The sequence below is a fragment of the Canis aureus genome, chromosome 34 (assembly GCF_053574225.1).
Source record: "Canis aureus isolate CA01 chromosome 34, VMU_Caureus_v.1.0, whole genome shotgun sequence".
NCBI classification, from domain to species: domain Eukaryota; kingdom Metazoa; phylum Chordata; class Mammalia; order Carnivora; family Canidae; genus Canis; species Canis aureus.
The window spans coordinates 27,423,110-27,451,096 of record NC_135644.1 but is presented as its reverse complement, the minus strand read 5'-3'; the positions used below and the strand labels follow the sequence as shown (position 1 = coordinate 27,451,096).

General features: G+C 39.0%; 1 protein-coding gene and 1 long non-coding RNA gene across 4 annotated transcripts in view; one reads left to right on the top strand and one right to left on the bottom strand.

Annotated features, from left to right (window-relative positions):
- The window catches only part of CYTIP (cytohesin 1 interacting protein), a 73,082-nt gene that overhangs the window by 27,321 nt on the left and 17,774 nt on the right, over positions 1-27,987 (bottom strand). The window contains exon 1 of one of the 3 annotated variants that reach the window (XM_077883406.1): positions 3,381-3,645. The exons of the other annotated variants lie outside the window; for them this stretch is intronic. Coding sequence (XP_077739532.1) covers positions 3,381-3,557 — 177 coding nt within the window. The 5' untranslated portion in view covers positions 3,558-3,645. Of the gene's footprint in view, positions 1-3,380; positions 3,646-27,987 lie in introns of those variants that run through there. 3 annotated transcript variants of the gene reach the window in all.
- Positions 23-22,847, top strand: LOC144304818 (uncharacterized). The gene is made up of 4 exons (XR_013371788.1): positions 23-152; positions 8,353-8,458; positions 21,565-22,097; positions 22,293-22,847. It is a non-coding gene; the product is annotated as an uncharacterized LOC144304818 (long non-coding RNA).

Below are 27,987 nucleotides of genomic sequence, written 5' to 3'. Positions count from 1 at the left end.
GCCTAAGGGACTTGCTCCCCGACGCGGGCATCACGCGCTCGGCAGCGCCCCAGGAGCCCAGGTAAAGGCCGGCGCCTCCCGGGAAGGCCCCACCGCGGACCCCGGAGCCTCTCTTCCGAGGGGAGTTGGCTGTTGGTCGCGAACGTGTCACGGTACGGACTGGAGAAGATTTTCCCAAGTCTTGTAGTGAAACCATCCGCCTCCCCCCTAAAGCCCTGGTGAACGAAGGCGCGATCGCCGATAGGAGCCCTCGGGAGCTCGGGAGCTCGGCAGCAGGCGGGGGGCGGGTGGCGGGGGGCGGCCAGAAAGGGGCGAAGACCCCCAAGGGGCGGAACGGACGCCGGAGCTGCACCTCCTACGGATCCTGCGTCCGAGCCGCTAAGTGACCTCACCCTGCAGAATCTGCCCGTTACTTGGCAGTAATTGGACGCCGCGCCCCGGAGGCTGCCGGGCAAAGGCGCCGGTGGTGCCACCGAGGCACAGTCCAGCTCCTCCCTGTGCGCCTCAGGTCCCTGGCTCCCGTCGCAGCTTTTGGGGAAACCTGGCCTCCAGATGCAGCCTCCTACCCTGCGCGGGGCTCCTCTGCCATCCGCCGCCTGTAAAGCCTCTGCTCACTTCCTCCTGTCTCCTTCCCACACATTGCAGGGATTTCTTTCCCCTGAAACTGCATTCAGGAGGAGAAGCTGCACTGCGGCGCCTGTCACCTCCCACAAACACAGGTATTCAGATAATAGGCACACACACAGTCTATTTTTAAGCCATTCCAAGTGTAAACACCCAAATGCTTCTGAAGATTAATCTGAAACTACAGGCTCACAGATACAGCTTTGCAGAAACCAAAGCCAACAATAACGAGAAGTATGAATTGTTGACGTCAGCCCTGAAAGTGTTGAAAATAACAGTGGGCAGAGAAACACCTGCTCATGTGATTGCCTCACAGGGATCTTGTTGCCTGCAATTCAGTCGGTGCCAAGTGGGTGATTATTCTCTAAAAACCACTTAAAAGAAATGAACATCCATTTGGAAAACTCTGAAATGTTGGGATAAACTTGCATCAAGTCTCATTGATGATAATTGTACAGAACCCTAAGTATCGCGTAGAAGAGGTTTTGTTTTGCTTTTTTGTTCCCCCTTCAAGTGATTCTCACAACAGGAAGAAAAAGCTGTTTCAATAGGGATTTACTCTGGGAAAGAATAGGAGAAAAGAGAGGAGAAAGGGCCTAAAAAGATGTGAACAGGAGATAAAGCAATCGGGGTGTGTGTGGAAGTGGAAGTGGTAGATTCATACACACAATGTGTGTGTTTGGTGTGCCTCAGTTCCCCTCAATATCTCCTTCCAACAACCCCCTACAAAGGCGCCTGCCTTCTAGGCCATGCTTGCTTCTCGCAGCCCTAAAGCCAGATGGGACTCCTGCATCTTCCCTGCCTCTCACGGCCACGTATCTGGGTCTCCTCTCCCTAACCCCCACCCCTTTCCTCTTCCTCCAACTACTGCAAAAGTTGCTCCCTACCCACTTACCCAAACACCACGTTTCTAGGGTAAGGTTCCTAAAACCCTCTTCTGCTCAGACACACCCCGTGGCTCCTGTGCTGGTCAAATTACCACTTCCTCAGGGGGGAGTGTTCAAGTGTCTAGGAAAGCAGCCCAGCTCGAGGGCTCCCCTCCCCTCCCACTGACGCGCCTAGATGCTGTTACCTCAACGTACCCTAAAGGCTGACATCTGTGCCTCGGCGCTAATGACTGCCTTGCTCTGGAATACCCTTCAATAACCAGAACGTCTGTCCTTAAAGGTTACATTAAAAGGCGTGTCCTTGGGTTAGAGCATTTATGGTGTATCAGGCCTACTGGTCCTGCGAACTGAACTGTTGACCCTACAAGGCGGGGAAACAGGTTCTTCTCACCTCTGTCCTTCCACACTGCTCTATATCTGAAACCTCAACAAAGATCTTGGTGCTTCCCACAGCAGCTTTACTTTCAGGCAAGTAGTAAATTGGTAGACATGTTCATCATTTGATTAAGCTTAATGTCATAAAAGCATTTTGGATTAAAAAAGATCAAAAATCCAAACCATGGCAAATTATGCCCTTATCTTCGTTGCAAAAAATAACGAGGAATCAGCTATATACATCACTGAGAAAAGATCATGACTCTCCCACTGCGCTCTGACTCTCTAATCCTGAAATTAGACGGCTTAAGAGGAGCCCGTGATGTGAATGCAGGATTTAAGGGCAAAACTTCATGCTTTAAACCAATTCTAATGTTAAATTCAGAAACGTACTTGGAGGCTTGATAGCAAGTTGTATTACCAAAACCTGACGAGGTGTTACAGTCAAAACATTGTTTTAAAAATTGGAAATTGGGGATTCCCTGGGTGGTTCAGCGGTTTAGCGCCTGCCTTTGGCCCAGGGCGTGATCCTGGAGTCCCAGGATCAAGTCCCACATCAGGCTCCTTGCAGGAGCCTGCTTCTCCCTCTACCTGTGTCTCTGACTCTCTCTCTCCCTTTCTCATGAATAAATAAATAAAATCTAAAATAAATAAATAAAAATAAAAATTGGAAATTGCAGCATGAATGAAACTAAAGACAAATGCGACTAGATGTGGATTTTTCTAAACAAGTTTTCATCTCTAGGGAAATACCTTGCAGTAAAAATTAAAATGGTAGCATAATGATAGAGCACACACTACATGTCAGTCTCTGTAAGCACTGCACATTTCCTCGCTGAAGCCGCAGAAGAGCTCCTTCAGGTGCTTCTGTTATAATCGCCATTGCAGGAAAAAGAAAACTAAATCTTAGAGAGGCAAGTGACTTGCCCAAGGTCCCACAGCTAGGACGTGGCTGAGCTGTATTCGATCAGCCATCCACTTATCCAGTAAAAGCCTTCATTCCCAATAGCAGTAGGTGCGTGCCTGTGCCCCAGCGCTAGAAATAATTTAGTCGACAAAATTCGTCCTGAAGAAAAAGTAGCCTCATTGGACTGGAAGTGACTGCCAAGGAGTGAAGCTGGGAGGGACGGAATCAATGGGACCCAGGCGGGGAGAACACATCGCTAACTCTCCAACTGGCCGTGTCTATATGCACTGTCTACGTTCCATGTCCTTAATGATGTTCATTTTACCTTAACGCCTCTTCAAATGAGAAAGACAGTCTCCTTTTAAGTTTTGCCTCGAAAACCCCCCCCCTTTTTTTTTATTACGATCTTAACATATTTTGGACTAGTCCACGAGCTCTCTGGACTCCTTGTTGCCTTCCTCACCCACACTCTTGGTGACTCACTGCAAAGCCTCTAAAATACCATTTCAGTGTCAAGTCAGACAAACCTATCAAGTCTGCTCTCAAGAGAACACACACACTCTCAAAGTACAAAAGAGTAATCCTACCTGCTTTCTTCCCCGGGGCAAAGTGGCCACCGTGTCTGCCAGCATTTGAATCCTTCTATTGTCATCCATGTGGAAGGCCGGGAGGGGGGAGTAAGAGCTATAGGCTGGACCAGCACAGTAGTCCACCGGGTTGGGGTTGCCATTGCTGCTCTGCTGCAGGAGCCTTTGCAAAGACATAGTGAATAAAGATCACTCCAGCTCGCACATGGTTGACCGGCCGCAGGATGGGGGAAGCTAAGAGTAGAACTCTGACAAGTAATCAAAAGTAGCAAAGCAGAAAGAGCCCATGTGACTTCTGTGGTTTTAGGTACTTGTTACACAAACCCTCTCTTGCAGTTCACTCCCATTTCTCAAGGCTTTTTTTTTTCTTTAAGGCCTTGGGAGAAACTAAAGTTAGTTCTGCCATTAAAAAAAAAAAAAAAAAATCAACTTATTTTTTTCTCTTTCAAACAGCCAGAACTCTCATGCTTTTATGTTCTACCGCAAGTTGTGTTCAAAACACCATCTGCCTTTTTTTTTTTAAAGGAAGAAAGAAAAATGTCCCCAAGTTCTGCCATTTGTTATCCACCCATTCTCCTACTTAATATGGGCAGCGCAATGTCAAAGTCAGGATATGCAGACGTTCAGTTCTTGTGGACGTAAGCAAGAATTACAGGGTCCAGTCATAGCATCTCTCATGAAGTCCTTGTAACGTACTTTCCCGAAAGCACACCCTAGCTCATTAATGTTCATCAAAAAGACATTACATCTGCCACTTGGGCTGTAACCATTCAGCACTCTTCTGGTTGCCCTTCTACTACTTTGTCCTGACTAAAGTTATCCATCATCTTTACAAGGAACAATTGGAGGAGAAGACCGGCACACTCAGAGCTCCAAGTTGGCCCTTTCTTAGACTGAACTTTGCTGCAGCATCAGCATGAGGTCCTGGGGGCAGGATGGAAAGGACAGGAAGGTATCAGGTAAACCAAGGTAGCACAAGCATGTCACCTGTTGGCCCCTGCTTGCTCATATGGGCCAACGGCCCCATCATGGTGTACACAAGATCACAGATACTTTTTTTGGTGAGGGTGTGGGGCATTGCAGTTTCAAGAGAATTGGTTTCAAAGGAGGAGCAGGGGATGTAAGCAGAGGAAAGAATCAAAACAAAAATCAAAAAGAGAAGTTTAACGTACTACAAAAAGTCAACTGTGGTTTTCAAAATAATTTTGAAGGTCAGTAGTAGAACATGAAAGGTGAGAAAGTTTTATTTATTTATTTTTAAGGCTTTTATTTATTTATTCATGAACATTTTAAACTAAAATGGAAGCTATGGTGATACAGTTCAAGCAGACCTTGCCAGATATAAATGGTAAAATCTTCTGAGTTAACAGTGCTACAAGAGATAGAACTACTTCAGAAGTTTCTAAAACCTGATCACAGCTAATTCACTACACTTGGAACTGGATTATGACATGAACAAAATGATGTCTCAAAAAACTTAAAAATATCTAAATCATGGATTATAAATGCATTTGCCTTCAGGGGCCAGGTGGGTAAAATAATGTAACGTAAATGTGTAAGACAAAAGAGAGTGGTAGAGGCTTTGGCAGCTAAATGATATGTCAATTATGAAGACATTTACGGTGTGTGTGTGTGTGTGTGTGTGTGTGTGTGTGTGTGTCTCAGAGAAAGAGAGAGATTTTAAAACATCTCTAGGCTATGAGGTACATGACTTAAATCAACACTATTAATTAAGGACATCAGTCCATCTGTCACCTAGGAATTTTATGAAATTAGGTAAATATTTTAATATTTCAAAATGCCAAGCAGAAATTATGCATTTGCCTGATATAAGGCCATATAGGCCAACTGACAAGCAAGTGTTATAGATGGATGCCAAAATTGTATCAGTTTAGTAGGTTATACTGATCTTAAGCTAATATAAATTACAGAAGTATATTATTAAATTGAGAAATTGGAAAATAATTTTTTTACTTAATTTATGAAATGCATTTGAGAAGAATCTTTCAAATCATGAGACTTATGGCTGTAGAACCAGAGACTAAGGCAGGTCTCACATTCAGCCAGAACATACCAGCATGGTCACATTTGTTAATTTTATATATATATATATATATATATATATATATATATATATATAACCTGTTCTGGTTTGATTGGCCAGTTCCCTGTTCTGATTGTTAAAGTATCACATCATACCAGTCATTAAATATTCTGAATAATATTCTGAATCAAACATATCCTTTGTGATATAATGTGGGGAAACACTAATTTTTTTCATACAAATATGACTTCAAGCCTCAAACCTTTGATTCACAAAGGTGTTCTATTATTTACAACTTCTTTTTTTCTATAGAATTTACCTCAGGACAATTACGCTATTCTGAACTCTCCTCGTCTTCATTCTCCCCTTTATTTTATAAAGGTGATTCTGAAAATGAATCAGATCAAGCTACCTACCCACTCAAAAGATTTCAGAAAGGCCTCCTTGTTCATTAAATAAAATAAAACTTTAAAAAATTGCAGTTCTTATCTAACTTTATTCTCTGAAACGTCATATCTTTTTTTTTTTTTCCAGATCTGTCTTTTGAGACTTAATATACTTAGATTATACCTTGGAAGCAAGGGCCATTTTGTATCTTTAAATTTACATTCATGTTGTATATATAAAAAGTGTTCGAGATATGTTTGTGAGTAAAGTGAAAAGGGTAAGGAAGTAGATGTTTAACAAAATGAATTAAACAATATTCTTCTAAAGCATCACAGAAGAAAAACTAAACTAGCAGAAAATGTTTGTATTATGCACTCATATTCCAAAGTGCCACAATCTTCTGCAAGGAGTAATCTGAGGGATGTGGAATCTCTTTTAAAATATGTCTGTCAGGTATTTAGAAAGCTAACATCTCATTATCGGGGGGAAGAGCCTTTTTATTTGAGGCATTTTGTTCATAAATGTACAAACACTCTTGGAGTGGATAAAGCTTTAGCACAAATTAGATGACCCCTGAAGAACTAGCTAGAACATGGGGAAGATGTGATGGAGCAGGTGAGAAAGGTATGCCCAGAGTACAGAACACAGAAAGGCAGAAGGGTCTAGAAGACAAACTTGGCCAACTCTGTGACAACCATAAGACTCACAGACAGCTATAAGGAGGTTGACAACATGGGTTTCAGTGTTGAACTGCTTAGATTCAAATCCTGGTTCTGCTGTTCAACAGTATTGTGACCTTGTGAAAATCACTTAATCTTTCTGCTATGGACTGAATTGTGTCCCTCTACACTCATACGTTGAAGCTCCAAACCCCAATGTGATTGTATTTGGAGAAAGGACCTATAATTAGGGAGGTAATTAAAATTATGAAGTCATAGGGTGAGTCGTGATCCCACAGGACTAATATCCTCTGTCTGTCTGCCGTGTGAGGACTGAGAGGGGGGTAGTCGTCTGCAAGCCAGAAAGAGAGCTCTCACGAGGAACCCAATCTACTGGCACCTTGCTCTTTGACGCTTCACGTTCTAGAGCTATAATAAATTTCTGTTGTTTAAGATATCCGGTCTGTGGTATTCATTACTATGGTATTGGTCCAAGCTGCCTAATATGCTTTCTAAACCTCAGTTTTCACATATCTTAAATAAAAATTTATAGGGAGGAACAGATAAAATAGCCCAAGCATAGCACTTGGTACAAAGTATTACTCAATAGTTTTAAGTAATAAGAATTCAAAGGAAAAACTTCAAAGGAAATTACTCGAATTTCCTACAAACTGTCTTATCTATTACCAAATGCTCCTATATACAGCAAGAAAGCAAGAATCCACGAGCAGACGGGGCTAGAATGCATATGCAAATCCTTGCTGTCGTGTACCAGGTTATGCTTGTAAAGCATTGTGAAAGCCAATGTCTGAATTTCTGGGTTACCATCAGCCCAATTCATCTATTCATTAGCGTAGATATGGGAGAGGAGTAAGTGATTGTTCAAAATAAACAAGAATTCTTCTGTGTCCTTCAGATTTTAAGATAGTTGCTGAGTTAGTTTGTTTTATTTTGGCCATTTGCCTTTATTTGCACAGGAGGCCTTTATTTGCTTCCTAAAATACCATAGGGTTTTGTTTTGTTTGGCTTCTTCGTTTTGCTTATTTGTTTTATTTCAGCATTTTGCCTTTATTTATTTGTTCAGGAAATCCTTATTTGGCTACATGGACTGAAATAAGAGACAGGATAAAGTCATCCAGATAATATTTGAGTCTTTTATATTTGAATTTATATAAAGTAAATTTAGTTTGGTAAGCTTACTCTCATATCTGAGAGCCAATCAATAGTGACAACTGTTTTGTCCTATTTCTCACCTTATTTGAGTAACTGGACTGGGTGGATGGGTGTCTCTGTCTTCCCCAAACACTCAGTGTGGGTCACTGGGATTATGAGAGCATTCCCTAGAGAGGAGGAACCTTTTTCAGAAAAAGGTAAATTACAACTAAGCCTGGTTCTGAAAAATAGCGAGCTCAGGAAAGGGAAATAACAGAAAACGAGGTCATGAAGTCTCTATATTGGACATCTTAATGTGGGTACAAACCAAATATTAGCTAAGAGTTGTGACGTCCGTGTTTAAAACCACACATACGCACAACTCTAAATCTAATATAAATAACAGTTAACAATAGATCATATCCATTATGTTTTACTATAAGTGCAAGGAAAAGATTTTCTGATCCATTAAAGCTAAATCCAAACAAATCATGAAGCTATGGGTAATTACAGTATCAGACAAGAGATTTAGCCACTGAATTCATCTGGGTCTTTAAACAGATTATCTAGATCAGTGTTTCATGAATCCACTCAGTAAGATAATTTCAAGCCTTCTTTTAAATGTAAAAATGCATGATCTTGATATGTTCATTTTGTGCATTTATCCTATAGAAAAGTCATCAACTGCATTTTAAAAAATTCTATTTATTTATTTTTTAACCCCCTTCAGGTTTAAGGAGAGTCCTGTGAGCACAGTGAAACATACCAAAGATGGATCTCTGGGAGTGTCCATGTTAAAGATATAAAGTTACACGTGGGCCACTTGGAGGTGATAGGTAGGTATGCAGGGTTTTTATGGGATCTTGTAGACACATCAATGTTATCTAGACAAAATGCTCCATAGGTACAGAGGAGTTAAGTCTTTAGGAGAAAGTCTCTACCATGATTTTAAGGCTGTCCTCCTCTGAATGTAAAGAGATCCTTTGAATTACCTGGAGAGGAGGAAAAAGGAGATGTGAGAGCTTCTGAGATTTCCATCCCTGACTTCAACCACAGCTGCTCTGCTTTTATATTTTTTCTACTTTGTTCCTCCTATCACATAGTTTCCTTGGGTTAGAAGATAAGTGAATGAAAAGAATAGGCTTATAGAAGAGAGAAAAGAATCAACATATACTGTGCAAAGAACAGTAGCCTTTGAAGTCACTCTATAAGAAAGTGTCAGTCCACAAATGAGCTTCCCCAAATCCACAGACACGGCTCCCTTTTGGAGGGAGACTCCCTCATCATGAGACAGTTCCACGGTAATGAGCTACCAGTGAAAAACACTGGGGACCCAGGCCCTTTCCGTTGCCTGCTATTGTTAACCTGCTTCTGCTCCAGAGCTGCACCAGAACACTGCCTCATACACAAGCTGAACTTAAAAACAATAGGACCCGCGCTCCAAAGAGCACCAATGAACTTCCCGAGTTGCCTCCCAATATTGACCAATCAGGATGAAGCTCTTCCAATTGGTTAAGAAGAGGATACTTTCTCCACAAAAGCAGGCCTCCCTTGGTTTTGGGAATGGCTACCTAGCTGCTGCCTGTAGGTGCTGTTGCTCCCGTACCAGTAGTAAAAACTCTCTTTAAGCATAAACACAAAGTAACCAGCTAATCAGTAGTCAAAAGATCCCTAATTCTGGATTTGCTGAAAAGAGTGTTTACACAATTTTTCTTCATGAATTTATTAGGACATAAGTGGAGAAGGTTTAACCAAACTGAGATGCATTTGCATCCTAAAAAAGTCATTCTATGAAATGAAGACACATTTCTGAGAAATATTAAGTCTCTAAGAGACTTATAAGAGACTTATAAGAGACTCACTTATCACCAGAGTATTTTCCTTGCTTGAGAGATACTACCTTACCCAAAACAAAAACAAGCAAAAACAGGTAGCTATTTTTCTTTCAAAGTTACTTGGTAAAATAAGGAGGAATATGTCCAACCAAGTTTAAACTTAAAGATCAAGGCATATATATATATATATATATATATATATATATATATAGAGAGAGAGAGAGAGAGAGAGAGAGAGAGAGAGAGAAGAGAGAGAAATATATATATATTTATACCAAGAAATATATATATATTTATTGCTCTAATAACCATGAAATAAGTGAATAATATCAACCATGCCTAATAAAAACTACATCAGTAAAGTAAGTAGTTTCCATTGAATATAGGGGTAATTCATTGAAATGAGTGTATTCAAAACCATTTGAGTCAAAAAGCAGGACCTTAAGCATTTGGGCAAGAAGACAAAATATTTATAAATAGATAAATATACATATGTGTGTATATATATACATATATATGTATGCATATGTATGTGTATGTGAGAGGAAGAGAGAGGGAGAGGAAAAGTAGAAATTATAAATAGACCAAATATCATAGAAGAAATTGAAAAAGTAGTCAGAGGCCTATCGTTTAAAAATATCATGAGGTCCAGGTGATTTTATCAGTGCTATGCCAAATTGTCAAGGTAGAGGTAAATCTTTTTTTTTTATTTATTTTATTTTTTTTATTTTTTATTTTTTTGAGGTAAATCTTATATTAATTGCCATAGAGCATAAAACAAGATGAATTCGATAAAGTTAAGTAACCTGATGTCAAACTAGATATAGAGGGTAAAAAGTAAGGAAAAAATGGAAGGAGGAAAAGACTGATGGGAGGGAGGGAGAGAAGGAAAAGAGGGAGGAAAAAATGGAAGGGAAGAAAAGGAGGGAGGAAATTAAGTCAATCTCACTTATTAATTCTGACACAAGTGTCCTAATTAAAATATCAAATTGAGTCCTCTAGTGAATTAAAAATAATGCCTCTCAACTAAATACAGTTGAGTGTATCACAGGAAAAGGAGAATTGTTCAACAATAGGATTTAAAATATTAACAGAAATCACTAAGTTTCCGGATGAAAGAAGATTTCAATGCAATAGATGCCAAAGCCATCCAGGGAATAGAAAAATCCAAGTAGGAATAGGAAGAAAACTTTTTTTTTTAACATAATGAAGAGTATCTGCCAGAAACACCCACCAAATATCATCCTCAATGTTGACATGCGTTTCCACTGGAGTGAGAAGGAGACAGTGATAACAATAGCCTTCATGCCTGTCACTCTTGTACCCTGCTTCACAGATAGGAGGTAGAAAATGTGTAAAAAAAAAAAAAAAAGAGAGAGAGAGAGAGACAAAACCATAAGCTTTATTGATGATATGGTTGCAAACTAGAATATTCAAGACAGTCCACAGTCTACCGAAGAACAGACTTAGTAAGACAGTTTTCTTAAGTGTAGAAATCAAAGGACAACTATATAAAGAGAAACGAATTCATCATTCTGGAGCAATGGATAAAAAGAATTGTATTAACAGAGGAAAGAAATATTATCAAAATAGCCAAAAGCCATAAAATAGGATTGAACTCAGTACGCTTAAGATTTGATGAATAACATTATAAAGTCCAGACTAAGGAAAATAAATACCATGTTCCTATATAAGGAGAGTCCCTCTTCTTCTTGTTTTTAAGATTTTATTTACTGATTTGAGAGAGAGAGCACAAGCTGAGGGGAGAGGGAGAAGGAGGCTCCCCATTGAGCAGGGAGCCCAATTTGGGGCTCAATCCCAGAGTCCTGAGATAATGACCTGAGCTGAAGGCAGACACTTAGTCACTGAGCCACCCAGGTGCCCCCAAGTGAGGGATTTTAAATGCTTTCTCAGATACTACATTATGTGGAGATTTTAAGATCAGATATATATCACTGACTGATGATCCAGTAGACCAGGGGGTCCCGTTCATTAGACTGCAGCCATACCCATTTACTTCTGTATTCTTTTTTTCTCTAGTTTATTGAGATATAATTGACACTTAATATTATGTAAGCTTAAAATATACAATATAATGGTTTGATATATGTATTAATTGTGAAATGATTACCATAATAAGTATAGGCAACATTCATCACCTCATATGAGGAAAGTTCTTCTTGTAAAGATGCCTATTATCCCCAAATTTTCTAAAGTATTCAGTGCACTGCAAATCAAAATCCCCACAGGTTCAGTTTGCTTCCTTATCACATTTGACATACATTCTTGCATTCATCTGAACAAGAAATTACACAAGACTGGACAAGAATAATTTGAAAATACTAGTGGTGGGTGAGAATGGGCATTGAGAAAACTGCCCTACTTGGGTATCACAAAATGTTATAAGAGTTAAAACTGTCAGATAGAATGGGTCAATAAAAAAGAACATTAACAAATGGAATATCATCAAATGAAGAGAGAATACAAAACCTATCCATGCATATTCAGAAATGTATCATATCATCAAGGTAAGTTATTTCATTAGGAAAAGAATAGACCTTTCAATAAATGGGGTTGGGACCCATCTGGAAAAAATTAAGTCATAGTCCTTTGTTACAATACAATAATAAATTCCAGATGGCTTAAAAAGTTAAATGTAAAGGTAATTTTACATAGATGATATAATAGCAGAAAATATAGAATATTGTAGTAAGATTAGGTTGGGAATGGTTTTCCTAAAGATACAAAAGTCCAGACAGCATTAGCGACATAAAGATTAAAAATTTGTGTTCAATGAAAGCTATAATGTACATAGGTTAAAGCTAAATGGCAAATAACAAGAAATTACTTGTGATGTACAATTGATTTAGGCCATAATATACAACATAAAGAGTGCTTCGAGTTACACTTTGCAAAAAAGTACATTTAAATGAGTAAAGGCTGTGAACAGATAATTCGCAAAAAAACAAACAAACAAACAAAAAATAAAGCATCAACATATTTATTAAAGGATATTCAAACACTTTAGCAATCAGGAAAGTAAAATTTGAAATAACAGATACAAGTTTTTGCCCACCAAATGAACAAGAAATAAAAATGGTTCACATCTAGTATTGTTAAAGTTACAATTAAGTAGACTTTTCACAGTTTATAGGAATATAAATCAATAAACCTTTAATAGTAGAGTAATTTGACAGTACTGAAATTAAAACCTACATACCGCGAATTCTATTAAGAATTTACCCTGCAGAGGTACTCTTAAATGTTCAGAAAACAGTGCAAGAATGTTTCTGTGGTAATGTTTGTAATTGTGAAAAATTGGAGTTTTAAATATATATCAGATGAGAAGTGTCTAAATAACTGATGATAATTCAATGGAATATTCTGCACCTGTTAGATAATATAAAAGAAACATCCATATGCATAAAGATTTTTAAGGCAAATAAAGCAAGAGAAAAGAACAATGTGTATAATGGGATCCCATGCTTTTTCCTTAAAGAAAGATCACATATGTATATGTACTATAACATGTATAGACCTAAAAAAAGTCTGCACAGATATATACCAACCTGTGAGTAGTGGTCACCTCTGGATAAGGAGTAGTGGGGGCTGTGGGGGGCACAGTGTGAAGGAAGACTGACAAAATTTAGTCTGTGTATGGTTTAAACCTCTTTTTTTTAATTTTTTTAAATTTTTTATTTATTTATGATAGTCACACAGAGAGAGAGAGAGAGAGAGAGAGGCAGAGACACAGGCAGAGGGAGAAGCAGGCTCCATGCACCGGGAGCCCGAGGTGGGATTCGATCCCGGGTCTCCAGGATCGCACCCTGGGCCAAAGGCAGGGGCCAAACCGCTGTGCCACCCAGGGATCCCAGGTTTAAACCTCTTATAATTAGTATGCATTCATATATTAGTTGGTCAGTTTTAAAAATACCAACAATTCACAGAGAATTTGAAAGAGCCAATCACATTTCATTGGTAATAATATCTTCACATTATCTAGGTCCTCATATTATGCATATCGATGAAAATTGTTGGATGTTTGCTGTTTGTTCATTGGCTCACATTATGTTCTGCTTCGTGGGATTTTTTTCACCCATTTAGGAAATTCTTTCATATTTCTTTATCATTTTCTTTAACCAAGTAGTCTTCCTCCTCAGAAAGGACTGCCGATATCCCCATGACGTATTGTAATAAAGGAGAGGAACACAATCACAGGCCACTAATTTTTATACAGGTAAAGGGCATCGGTTTGTTCTAAGGAAACCCACTGTGAAGCGGCAGCTCTCAGCTCCCTAGTTCAGTTCCCATTAGTCATTTATTACCCCTCCCCTCCCCTGCTACACATGCAGAGTTCCATTTCAAAACCCAAATCTTTCATCAAAATTCAAAGTAAACGAGTGACAGCGTTCCTTCCTCTTCCCTTAGCTAACACCCTGGGTCACCTAGTTCTTCCTTCAGTTTTTTCTTCACTTGCCCAGGGGCTGTGGGCAGGTCCACCCAACAGAACTGGGAAGGGCTTGGGAGCCTTAAAAAGTAGCTTCTTAGAAAGCCAGAAACCTGTTTGGGACTAGAATTTGGGGTACTACTTGGAACAATCAAAAGCCTGCCTGACAGGTAGGTAATTTCCTCCCAGCCTTTGGATAAAAGTCCAAACTCCTTAGCCTGGCCTTCGAGGTTGTGTATGTTCTAGTAGATCCTATGACCTCATAGCATCCCGGTTACACTGGCTTTTCCTCTTGCTCCTCCAACTGAAAGCAGTTCTTCCTCAGGGCTTTTTGCACTCACTCTTCCCTCTGCCTGAAACAGTGCTCTCCCCACCAATCTTCAGGTGTCTTGTCCTTCTCCCTCTCTCTCCCTCTCCAAATCCCAGTTCAGATATTACCTACTGGAGAGGCCCCAACTATTCCCAATGGAATGAATAAAGGTGTTAAAAGAAAAATCACATTCAAATGGAACAACTCTGGGGAGAGGGTTTGTCTTGGAGTCCCCTCAGTAGACAACTCTCCAATCTACTGAACATCCCGAGCTGCCTGGATTCCCCCTGCCACCTGTAAAGGACTTGACTTTGAGGATAGTAAGAGAGTCAGTGAGAAAGTATAGCAGGAAGCAACTTCAGTGTTCCTCACCTTCTCCATTTTTCTTTAGAGTCTAGAGAGGTGAGAGTGTATGTGTGTGTACTTGTGCAGCAGAAGGAACCACAGAAGAGCAATAAGATAGCCTCTTAGAATAGCAGGATCCTCTATTTTACTTCTTCCATCCCTGTCTACTTACAATAAGAGGAAAAGACAGGAAATCTTAATTTCTTTGAGATTCAAGTGTAATATAGGAAAGAACAGTATATTAGTCATTTCTATACGCCCATAAGCCTAGCACAGAGCCTAACAATGGGCATCGATACATCTTTCCTAACTTTATTTAATCAAAATAATAAAGTCCAATAGAGCACGAAGTAGGGTGGCTCAGTGGTTGAGCATCTGCCTTTGGCTCAGGGCATGATCCTGGGGTCCTGGGATCAAGTCCCACATCGGGCGCCCCAAAGGGAACCTGCTTCTCCTCCCTCTGCCTATATCTTGGCCTCTCTCTCTCTGTGTCTCTCATGAATAAATAAATAAAATCTTGGGGAAATAAAAACAGCACAAAGCAGTGAGCACAGGAGACAAACCAATAACAATACATCCTCTTTGGTAAATCCCCAGTATTTGTTAGAACCTTCAATATAGAACCAACTAAATATAGAACCGAAAAAATATATATCCTTAAAGTCATAGGATGATAGTAGCTGAATGTATAGAACATTTGACTGGAAAGAACGTCAGAGCCATCTCACCTAACTCCCTTAAATTTCAGGTAAAACAGACAAAGTAACAAAACTAAGGCCTAGGAAATGTCAGTCGCCCTGAAGAGACAGTACTTTCATGGCAGAGCTATGACCAGACTACTTGCTTCCTTCAGTTCTGCAAGTATTTCCTGAGTAAATAACCATAGTAACATCTAAGTAATACCCTGAAGTGTTTACTCTCGTTAAGTCATGAGAATAGTATCATATTTATCATCCTTTTTCAGGTGAAGATACTGAAGCTAACAGACTTGCATAATGTTACACAGCTAATCCCGAGGACAGCCAGGATTAAAATCCACATCATGCATTTCCAGTGATAAGAGTGTTAACCACTGTGCAATATTGCTTCCCCAAAATTGCTCTAATTCTGTGGGGATATAAAGATGAGCCAAATGTAACCTCTTTCTTCATGGAGATCAGAATCCAGGTAGAGAAAAAAGCCTCCATATGATTGCAGTTAAAACCACAATTCTAAAAAATGCTATGGATTTATCAAATAGGGGCCAAGTGTTTCCTCTACTGTAGCTCAGCTCATCCCCCTAAGAAACTTACAATCAGATAAAGTGACGTGGTTTGTATATAGTAACTATAATAAAAGGAAGAGTGCCAACTGTTGCTTGCAGGTTGAATTGTGTCTCCTAAAAAGATATGTTGAAGTCCCAACCATTGGTACCTGTGACTTTATTTAGAAATGAGGTCTTTGCAGATATGATCCAGTTAAGATGAGGATTTAGGGTGGGCCCCAATCCAGTGTTATGACTGGTGTCCTTATAAGAAGAAATCCTGTTGAAGGAAGACACGCAGAACTCAACAATGTGACAGAGGCAGATGTTGGATTGTAAGTTTTGTAGCTGCAAGTCAAGAAATAACAGGGACCGATGGCCACCAGCGGAAGCTGGGAAGAAGCAAGGAAGGATACTATCCAGAGTCTCAGAGGGTAGATGGCCCTGATGATGCCTTGATTTCAGACTTCTAGTTTCTAGAACTATGAGAAAAAAAAGTTCTGAGCTAAGCCACTAAGTTTGTGGTAAATTGTCATGGCAGCCCTAGGAAATTCATACACATCCATTCTTATATTTAGAGATAACATAACAATATCAAAGGTGAAATGTGCAGTCAGTCTTAGGAACAGGTGATCATTCGGCACCTCCTTGGTCTGGGTATTGACTCAAAACACAGTGAAAGGTCTTTGAAGTAAGAAGTATTGAAATTTTATACACCAATTCATGATAAAGAATTATGCTGAACTTGGAAACAATGATACCTTCTCTTTAGCCAACCACTGGACATACTTTTTTACTAATGACCTGGGTGGAGCTGGCAGGAATGTTGTGAAATGAATGATTTAACCTAAGATAGGCAGACAGCTGGCCTATATCCCAAAACAAAAGTCTTGGGAAATTGCCATGAAGTCTGGACACTAAGTCTCCAGAGACAGCCAGCTAGGGCTTTTCCTTCCTCATCAGTGGAAAAATACAGAAGCTATTGCCTCTCTGGACAAGCACCTGATCATGTGGTCCTGCCAGTATCAGCCAGAAAGTGATCCACTTGTCTTACTGGGCAAGAATATGATCTACTTAAATGACTACCTATTTCCAGGGTTGAGCAAATGCATCCATTGCTATGTGGATGGCCATTTACATATCTGATTGTAAGGAGGGAATTTATAAGGTAAAAGTAAGCCAGGGCAGCCCGGGTGGCCCAGCGGTTTAGCGCCGCCTTCAGTCCACGTCAGGATCCTGGAGACCCAGAATCAAGTCCCACATCGGGCTCCCTGCATGGAGCCTGCTTCTTCCTCTGCCTGTGTCTCTGCCTCTCTCTCTCTGTCTCTGTGTCTCTCATGAATAAATAAATAAAATCTTTAAAAAAAAAAGATAAAAGTGAGGAATGAGTAAAATAGTAGCAATGATGTAGGCTCCAGAAGATCTTGTTTCCTACCCCAGCTCCACCACCTATGAGCTTTAGGGCTTTGGTGACATCAGTGCCAGTTTGGGGTCTATTTCTCCATGGACCCAATGCAGGGAGAAATACCATATCATTATGATAATTGAAATAAATAACATACGAAATGGAAAAGATCTACGAGATTATAGTGTTATAAGAACTTGAGAGTCTTAAAGTTTTGCATTTCCCGGAGGGTGCTGGAATTTGACACCGAACCAACACTCTTCTGGTATCATATTTCTAAAAACGATTCTGGTCCAATTCCATTACACACACCATAGCAGTGGTGACATTGTATGAATGCCGTCACAACAGCTACAGAGTAAACTTCGGAGTCCTTCACATAGTTTGTAGCACCTTCCTTGGCCTGTGTCTTACCCCTTTTCAGAGCTGTATGTGACCTTACATGTACACTGCTGTGAAAAGAGCAAAGTCAACCTGTCCAGTTTGAGTTCTTAGGTCCCAGGGCAAGTTACTGAGCTGATCTGTGCTTTATTGTCCTCACCTATAAAACAGGACCAATTATACCACCTATCACCACATAAAACATAAGAGTACCCAGCATATGGTATTGTTCAATAGATGTTTCCTGCAGTCATTATTACTGTTAACTCATATTTGCCCTCCAGCTACCCTGGGCTGCTATGTTCCCTTTATACGTGTGGTTTTTTTCCACCTTCTTACTTTTGTTCATAACACATCGTTGACCTGAATTTACCTACTCCTGCTCTATCTGGAGGATAGGAACCTACCCATTCTTCCACATCTGGCTTAAATGCCATATCCTTCATAAAGCCTTGCGTGATATCCCCAAGCAGATATGTGCATCACCTCTCTGGGGCACCCAAAACACATCTTGGGCATCTCTGTTACGGTGAATCACATTATCTCTTCTCCCTTAATAAGTTGTGAGCTCACCTCCCCACCCCAAGACAGAGTTCTTTCCTCATTCATTTTTGTATCCTTCTAGCACTTGGAAGAGTGACTTTCCCATAAGAGCTGCTCAGTAAGCATTTGATGAATACATTCATAACCTGCCCAGAGCTCTGGCAGTTGATTTATTCTCCTGGTGATTCTTTACTTTGGGCAACGTAGGTATTTGATGAATAACATTTGCTGTGTTTTTAATATTCAAATGTAATTTAGGTTTTCTAGATTGTTTGGCTTAATTGTAATGAATATGAAATAATTTGGCAGTTTGAAAGGAAACCTAATTCAGTAATAATATACATATTATACTTTATTTCTATGATGATAAGGTGCCGTTAACTGCAATGTGTACCACTGATTTACTCTACTTTTCAAGGAAAACTTCCACCTTAAATGTATCCATAGATGATAAGAAGCATCCTAATATCAGAATTGTAAATTGTGAACAAGATATGTATTAGAATGCAAGAGGTGCAGTTAGGGTTCATTTCTCCCAACATAGCCCCTTTTGTACTCCAAGCTGTACACACGTTAACCCAGACTCACCTAGCCAGTCCCGTAAGGCAGAATGGAGCCTCTCATTTCATTTGTCTCAGACTTTTTTTTTTTCCTACTTGATTGAACCTCAAGTTTTGTCACTTCTGCCTCTAGAATGTCTAACATCTGACAACCCCCCCACCCCAACCTACCTCTTCAAGCTCAGCCCTCTGGGTTCAGCCCTCAACACAACAAAATGGCAGGCAGTTGATCTCCCTCCATATAGTCTTCCCAACCTAACTATTCCTATCCAATTATGCCATAGCCCACACCTACTTAATTTAAGTTTAGACTTCTTCTTCTTGCATTAAAAATCACCCACAATCTAATTCTTACCTAATTTTCCAGTCTTAACTTTTAATCTAAATAAATTCAGAGGCCCTAAGACATGAAAGCCTTCTTCCTGAGAATACACCTAGCACTCTCATACCTCTGCATCTTTGTTTAAACTGTCCTCTCTTCCTAAAACCCAATCCCCATTGCTATTCATTGAAATTTCCCCCACTGTTAAGAGCTACTCTCAAACACTACCTCCTCTGTGAAGTATTCCCTGATGACAGCAGCTAGCATATCTCACTACTACCACCACTGAACTCCTATAAAAATTTAGAATCTGCCCCATTCACACAGCCCTTAACACATCACCAGATATTTTAGTTATTTATTTGAAGAGCCATCCTTCTAGTAGGATGAGAACCCTATTTTATATATATTTGTCACCTTCATAGGCTTAAACAACATGTTAGTTCAGTAAAAATTGAATGAATATACATCAAATGAATAAATAAGCTTTTTAGAAAAGATAATTCAGTTGACTGAATATCACGTGGAGGTTTCTGAGGTGGCATGGAGGCAGGCAGAGCAGATAAAAATTACCCAAAATAAGAATTTTATTTCAAGCTATTTCATGTGCTCATTTGGCAGGGCACTCAGAAGCGTGGTAGAGGAACAGTTGGCATGTTTAAGGATGTACTAGGTGGTTTAACAGCCATTGTCCCTGGCCAATTTGTTTTGTTTAGACTAAGTAGGAAAAATGCAAAGTAGAAGTGATAAAATATTTAAAAATTCTTGGGATCACAGAGGGGAAACACTAAAGTATATGGAATGAGTAAAATACCTGCTTTAGGTTAGCAGTGTCAGAAAAAGTTGTCACCATTTTATAGAAAAGAGAAAAGGATGGGGAAATATGCCATTTTATGAAAAGCGAAAAGGAAGCATTTTTATGTCTTCCCTACTGGCGGTTCAACCTCAGCCGACAAGCTCTACAACACGGAGAATTTCAGCACCACCCTCCTCTCTAACACTGGAGAAGAATAAAAATGAAGTCTGTAGAAGAGATGCATCTGGAGAGAGACAGTAATTACTGGCCAGGACTGATTAAAATTCTCTCTAAGACCTCAGAGAAGCACTGATCATGGCTAGGCAAAGAAAGGAAAGCATAACTACTGCTTCCCCAGAGCACGTGTGGAGGGAGGAACAAAGACAGGAAAATATATCACTGGCTTCTAGCCACAAGCTAAGAAAGTGAATGAAGGAAAAGCCAGATTGTATCGATCTGTCGCTCCCATCTATGATAGGATATTCAGCTCCATCATCAGTGTGAGGACAACACTCGCACTCCCTGTAAGCAGATTGTGAATATTCCCTAGGCCTTTCTGGAACTGCCGCATTTCATCTCCCCAAATAAGAGCAATCGTAGGGGCAAAGTTTGCTTGTGTCACATATTTGTCTCACCCATACACCTGACAAAAAAATTCTGCACCTATTACAAACTGATAGGCAGCCCAAAGGGGAATGTTCCCCTCCCTCTTCACTCCAGAAAAGACTTAAGGTTTTACTCCCAGAACCAGGGAATACAAGGTGGGTTTTTTGTTTTTTGTTTGTTTGGGTTTTTTTTGCCAGTCTGTTGACTCCCACCTTCCTCTGGCCTAGAGAGTTAGTTTACTAGTTGGCTTCTCGAATAGATTTTTTAGAATAAATGCTTTTGAAATATTCTTTCCAAAACGTGGGGATAATATGAGCAATGGTATTCACTACAATATGAACTTTGATTTGTTTTCCAATAACTGCTGATGACTTTATTAAACTTATGTCTCTGAATTTTTCTAAGGGTAAAAATTCCCTTCAAGAGTAAATGCTTCACAAGTGCACACCATTATAGATTTGTCACTCTCTACCATATCCCTGGCTTGCTGTTTGCTATCCTCTGCTTAATGGTTTAGCTTTCGGAACACGGTTCACTCTCCCAAGCAACAAATGAGAAGTCAAACCAGTGAACTCCCCAGGAAAAAACAATGTACTTGAAAATGCTGGGAGTGTTTAGGGACACACTAGGAGGTTATGTGCCTTTAGTCATTTTCAAGTGAACCACCTGGCTTAGTGTAAATTTCCCCTTTCCACCACTTTTGAAATGTGATTTCCTTATGGGCAAGGATCATGTCATGGAAACTATGGACTAAATGGGATTTTGAAGATCATCTAGTCCTTGTTTACCAAACTCTGAGGCCTTCTTTGTCATTCCCCAAATAAACAGTAGTTAATTATTTACTTAATTTCTTGGGCGCCTGACAGATCTAGGTACAGAGAAGAATGCAATTCTGTGTTACCTTGCTTTTAAGCACTGGTAGTCTGGTAGTTTTATTTAGTTGCTTAGTTGCCTTTTTTTTTCCTTTTGCCACCACTTTTTTGTAAAAACTCAAACAAGGTTTGCAAGGAAACATGAAATGGGCATGCAAACAAGATTGGAGGAAAAAAACAGGGCAGACTGAGAGGAAACCAGTGGACTCCCAGAAGAAATTGTACTTGGCAATAATTTTTCTATTTACACTGTTTTTTTCTTTCCTTTTTTTAACAGCTGGTATTTGAAAACTGTTAAGAATAAGCAAGATACAATGGGCTTTGCAGAGGGAAGGAAAAGAAGATAAGCATTGTACCCAAATGCCGACATCATAGATTGACTAAAATTTTCCCAAATTTTATGAGTATTTCATTCCTAGCCTTAAAAATGCTGTACATTTTTCATATACTCTGTGCATTTCTTCTATATTCCTAGTAGATGAAAAGCCATTATAAAGTTTGAGCTAGGAGTACCTTAAAAATCATTCAACACAATGCCCTCATTTTACTGCTATAGAGGATTTGACCCAAACAGGTCAAACCACTTTGCCTAGAGACACGTGGATTCCTGGGAGTAGCTGCAGAGTAAGGCACAGGCCTGCCGCTTCCCAGACCACTGCTGTTTCTGCCAAACCGCACCACCTTTTACTGGAAGATCATCATTGGAAACTGCTTTGCCTTTTTCTCATTTTTCCACAGAAGTCCAGCCTTCGATCATTTTTATGCTCTTTCAACTAATCTCTAAAACTTTGACATGGCATAAGATAGCAGGTAACTTTTCAATAAAATACAAAACAATCAGTTCATTTGCTCATAATGGTATCTAATGTTCCAGCTCTCTAACCTTACTATTTTTCTGTTCCTCTTAATAAAAATAGTTCTTTGCTGCTATTTTCTGACTTAAAACTAAACTCTCATACGTATTTCTGTTTTTGCTCTTTTCCTATTCTTTCTCATGTGCTACAGATCAGACTGCTACGATTTTCTGAAGACTGACACAAGAGTCGTTCAGTACTCAATCCTGCTGCCTACTGCCTGTCAGCCGTCCATCAATTCAAAAATGAATATGTAGGAATGTATTTCACAGTCTTGGCAGGACAAATTTTTTAAAGACTCTGACTGATTTACAACATTTAACCAAATTGCTAGAAATATACTCTGACAAAAAATAACCCTCAATACTAAAACATAATTATAGGAAAGCAAAAAAAAAAAGAAGAAGAAAAAAGAAAGAAAGAAAAAAAGGAAAAAGAAAAAGAAAAAAATGCACTCTTCTCTACCTGGAAACAGTCTGAGATAACACTAGGTGAAATACTGATTTTCTTTCTGCTTTTTCTTTTAAATTAAATAAGCTAAAATACTTTTTGGTACTTGATTATTTGATGTGGGGTAGGAGAGGAGACAGAAGGTATATTCAACCACAATAACTGGAATTTCTTTTTTTTTTATTTTTTTTAATAACTGGAATTTCACAAGAAAATAAGATTAACATATTAAAGCAATAAAAATCCATTGAACTAAAACTGCACACTGAATTAGCGTGCCCTTTTGTCATGAGAAATAAAAAGGCTGTGCATATGGGAGGCATCTCACAATCTAATAAATATTCTCTCTCCTAAGCCCTTGTTGTCTCACGTGGAAAACTGGGGAAATGCAAACATAACTTAATACGCTAATAGTAAAGTTTAAAAACGACACACAGACACTGCCACAGTCTTTTTTGTTCAGTATGAGTCTACCTAAGAATAAGAACCTGGGGTAGTCTTTCCCAAAACGTTCCAAGTATGCTGCTTAGAAAATTGTGCCTTCTTGCCTCTGAAAGGATAAAATGAAAAGAAAGAAAAAGAAAGCAGAACATAAGGGGAAGGAGAAGGAAAATAGAAAACAAAGAAGAATAAGAAGAAAAGCACCAGGAGGAGGAAAAGGTCAAAGACTGTTCCTGACTTATGGGAAGACTCTTGCAGAGGGAGGAAGAGGGTTCGGCTTGACACCCAAATTATTTTTAACTTCATAATTCATGTCTTTCTACCCCACTGTCCTTTCCAATCACCTTTCCAGGAACATTAAAGTTCACCTAAAATCACAAAATTAAATATATATATATATATATATATATATATATATATATATATATATATATAAATTAAAGTTAAAAAAATCCTTGGGACATTCCCTTCCTCCACTGCATTTTACAAAGAAACTCAGGTAGAAACAGGGTATTAGATTTGTCCAAGAACAGAGAAAATTATTCTAAATAAATTAGAAGAAATAAATTAATTCCATAACGAAATTACTCGGGGCAGGCGCGTGGTTAGCACCAGTCTTTTAGATCAGTTTATCACAGTGGGATATTTAGAAAAGATCTATTGGCTGCCCTCAACTGTTTAATCCCATGCATATGAAAACACTCAAGTTAGAGGACTAAGAATGTCCTTTATTAAAAACTTGTCACCAGGGTAATTTTTCCTGGTCCTTGAGTTCCTGAACCAGAAGAGCCAGAGTTGAACTGGTTGGTGAAAAGCAAACTTCTCCCCATTTGGTTTATTTCATATAGAAAAAAACTTAAATATGGAGACTAACTTAGAGTAAAGAAAGCCCCAGTTTTCATCTGCCATAAGTTGCAGATATTTGGAAGGAGATGCAGAGAAGAAACCAGGAAGAATCTAAGCCCTGAGTGACATGGGTTTGAAATAAAACACTAGAGCTGACCTGATGATATTGGCCTTTTGATTGGCTGACAGAGGACAAGACTTGACATCCTCAGATGTCCAGGCAAGAGCAATTACCAAATTTCTTTTATTACTCTTTAAGTGACTGGTTATTATTATTCTTCCGTGACTACCTGAGGTGACATTTTCCAGAAAGGAAAGACCATTCAACGTGAACATGTACTGGCAAGGCATTTGTGGAGTCTCTTTTTCTGAAGTTTTACAAAATTAGGTAATGATATGGGAAAGCTTTGTTCTTGTCTCATGGAGTCAAAGAATGAATCTCATGGACAGTAGAGACTTAAGCAGAGATAGAGAAAGCTCTCAAAAGTAAGAGGGGTTCCCCATAGGGTTGCCACTGGGGGCTTTCATGGTCTGTCTTTTATAGGAAACTGACCAGGAAACTTGGTAAATTTCTTGTCAATATCAGGTGGATATTTAGAACAAAGGTGTTGACTTGTAACTATCATAACAACAAACAAAATGTTTTTGTAAATATCATGAGCCCAAACAAGGCATTTCCTTATCTCTGGTTAATATCTCCTTCATAATATTTCTCTACATCTGGGATTTCTGTGAGCCTAGTCAGGTAGCCCATGGCCTTGAGATTCATGTCCCATCTTGGTTTGAACAGGGACTATTAATAACACCTTAATGACATGTTTATGTGATTACCTAGTAGCCATTAAAAAGGTGATACTCCCTCATATTTTGGAGCTAGGGAGCCAGGTTTATTTTTTTCTATTTTTACTGTCTTATCTCAGTTTTCTTGGGATGGGTAGGAGCCTCACTCTGGGGTCTTTTCCTTATGTTTCCCTGCCTAGCCCCATCTACCCCTAACTTGTTCCTACATCAGTAAGACATCCAGGGAAGAAGATTGGATGAAATCCAGTGATTACTTATAAGAATTGAGTATCAGGGCACCTGGGTGGCTCAGTGGTTGAGCATCTGTCTTTGGCTCAGGTCATGATCCAGGGGTCCTGCTTTTCCTTCTACCTATGTCTCTGCCTCTCTCTGTGTGTCTCTTGTGAAAATAAATAAATAAAAATCATGAAAGAAAACGAGTATCATTAAGTACACTTCTCACCCTAACAAGTCAAGCAAAAGATCAAAAATGTAAAATAAAGAAAATATATTCTATTCTCCTTTTTTAAAATTAAAAAGAAAAGGCAGTAAAAAGGGCAATAGCCTTAGGCTATCTCCTAGCATTTGCAGAAGAGAACACAGTGTTTGCACCTATAAGGACTGGAAGACACTGTCAAAAATTATCAGTTTGTGGCATGACAGTTCCTGCTAGAGTAACCTAATTGTCTTTGACTCACTTTTAATCTGGGTGGATGTGGTGAGAATGGCTGATGTTGCTTAACAGCATTTGGTGTTGGTGTTAAATATAGAAAATTCACAAAAAGATTCTTATCTACAGAGGAGTGGAAAATATTGTTACACTTGATGAAAGAGAGAGAGAGGAAGGTGGGAACAAAGTTCCCACTGGCTTCAAAAAAAGATCTGTGCCCAAGAGAAATAGGTAAATGTGTGGTGGGGACTGAAAAAGCAAGTCCATTATGAATAACATTACCCCAAGAAAGTCTACATTACCTGAAGGTAATGATGGAAAAATGATGCACCATTCAAAACTGAAAACAGGATAACTAAATATTATTACAAGGTGCAAAGAGAGTCAGTTCTGAAAGTGATCATTTTTAATGCAGGAGAAGAAAGATTCATAACAAATCACAAAAACAGTTTTGCTTTAAAGATAGTAGTTTTGTGCAATTTTACTATGCAATTCTCAGTGACCCCAATTCTCAGGCTAGTTCACACATCAGCTTCTTAGTATAGTTGAAGACAGGAAGACATATTGGTGGTCTCATGTCTCATAAGGACACCACACAACAGAATCACCTCTAAAAAGAGATGAAGGGGGCACCTGGGTGGCTCAGTGGTTGAGCATCTGCCTTTGGCTCAGGCTGTGATCCCAGGGTCCTGTGATCAAATTCCTGTGATCAAATCCCACATCAGGATCCCCACATGGAACTTGCTTCTCCCTCTGCCTGTGTCTCTACCTCTCTCTGTGTGTCTCTAATGAATAAATAAATAAAATATTTTTAAATAAATAAATAAATAGGAAAAATAAAGGCATAAGATGTGTGTGTATATATATATATATATATATATATATATATATATATATATACCAAAAATATTTAAGGACTTCCCATGTCAGCATATAGGGTGAACAACTATTGGTATTACCAAATATCAGGAGTTTGTATCTACTCCTGTAAAAGCTGTTAGAGTTGATAAATTCTAACACATACTGTACATCCAGTGTTTGAGAAAACAGTCCTATTGTCCTTCAACAATTATGTCTCTTAAGCATTCTTTATTCAATCATATTTAAAATGTTTTACTCGGAACACATAATCATAGTCATAAGAAAACAAACCAATCATACATTTTCACCACACTTGCTTTACACACTTTGTATAGAGAAAAACTTGAATTGATAGTCTGGATTAAATTTAACTTTTTCCCCAGAGAGATTCTGTGAAAATTCAATTCAAAATAACAACCTTTAGCAAAGGCCTACTATATATCTGGCTCTAACCTAAGGGAAAGCGATGCTGAAGTTTTTAAAACATCATCTCTGCTCAGAACAAGTCTATAGTATAGTAAGAGATCAACATACCCGCTTCTACAGAATAAAAGATAGAGAATGGTACAAAGAATTTCAAGAAGACAAAACCAAGAGATTAATTTCTCCTTGGGATGGGACAGGAGTTGTCTTTGAAGGAGGAAGACAAGTTTAGAGATATTAGTATAATTTCAACAGTTAGATATGGTGGTCATGGAAGAATCAACATTTTGTATACAGAAGACAGTACAAACAGAATTGTCAGGAGGAGAAAACACAGAGAACTGATCAGAGACTGGTATCAAGGCTGGTGTTTCAGGAGCGTGGGCTGCTGGGTAAGAGATAGCTCCCAACAGCTTACTGGGACTGGATGGGTGAGGGCTCTATCAACTATGCTAAATATTTTGGACTTGATTCAAGAATCAGAGGGAAATCACTAATTTTTTGAGCAGAGGCATAAGTCAACTAAATGGACATTTTAGGAAAATGGGCTTGCTTGTAAAATAATTGGAAGGGAAAAAGCAAAAGTCTAGTTTGACTAATGCCATAATCTTAGAAATAGGCAATAAAGGCTTGAACTACAGCAGGATCCATGGAGAAAAATGGGAAAGAGTAGAAGCCAGAAGCACAGGAGGATGGGAATAGGACTTACATAGTGACTCTTAGGTGTAAGACACAATGGGCGTGGGAGTTGAACTCTGAGAAATACTGGGGAATAGGAAGGATGATGATCCCGTGCGCAGTGATGGCAAGGAGCCTAATGATTTTGTTCCACTGTCTGACTCCAATTTTACTGCCCCCCTCTGCAACCAAAGTCCCAGCAAATGGTGCTTAACCTTTGAGGTCCAAAAATTAAATCACATTGGGAAATTGAATTCTTTCTTTATCCTACACTACAGAAGCTGTTTCTAGTAGGTCAACAAGTATTAAAATTCTGCAATTTTTGAAAAACAATAGTTCTGCAAGCCACACTAAGTGCATATCCTAAAGTCACTAGATAATTTGAGTCTGACCATCCCTTCAGACTAATTTCCAACCAGAGAATCCAACCTGAGCATCCAAAGACTGTTGTGGAATTTCTTTCAGTTGCTTCCTCTTCCTGTATGAGACAACTTCCCAATGGTTACCAAGAAATTATACTCCACTAGTGAAATCTTATCAGTAGAGGAAGAATGTGGACAGTGATTGGTAGGCAACTAAAGGTTGGCCTTTGATGACCTATTCAAAAAAATAATGTCTTATTAAAGTAGTTTAAATATTAAAAAAATAGTAAGAAACTAAAAGGGAAATGGGTACAATACAAACAACACAATGAGTA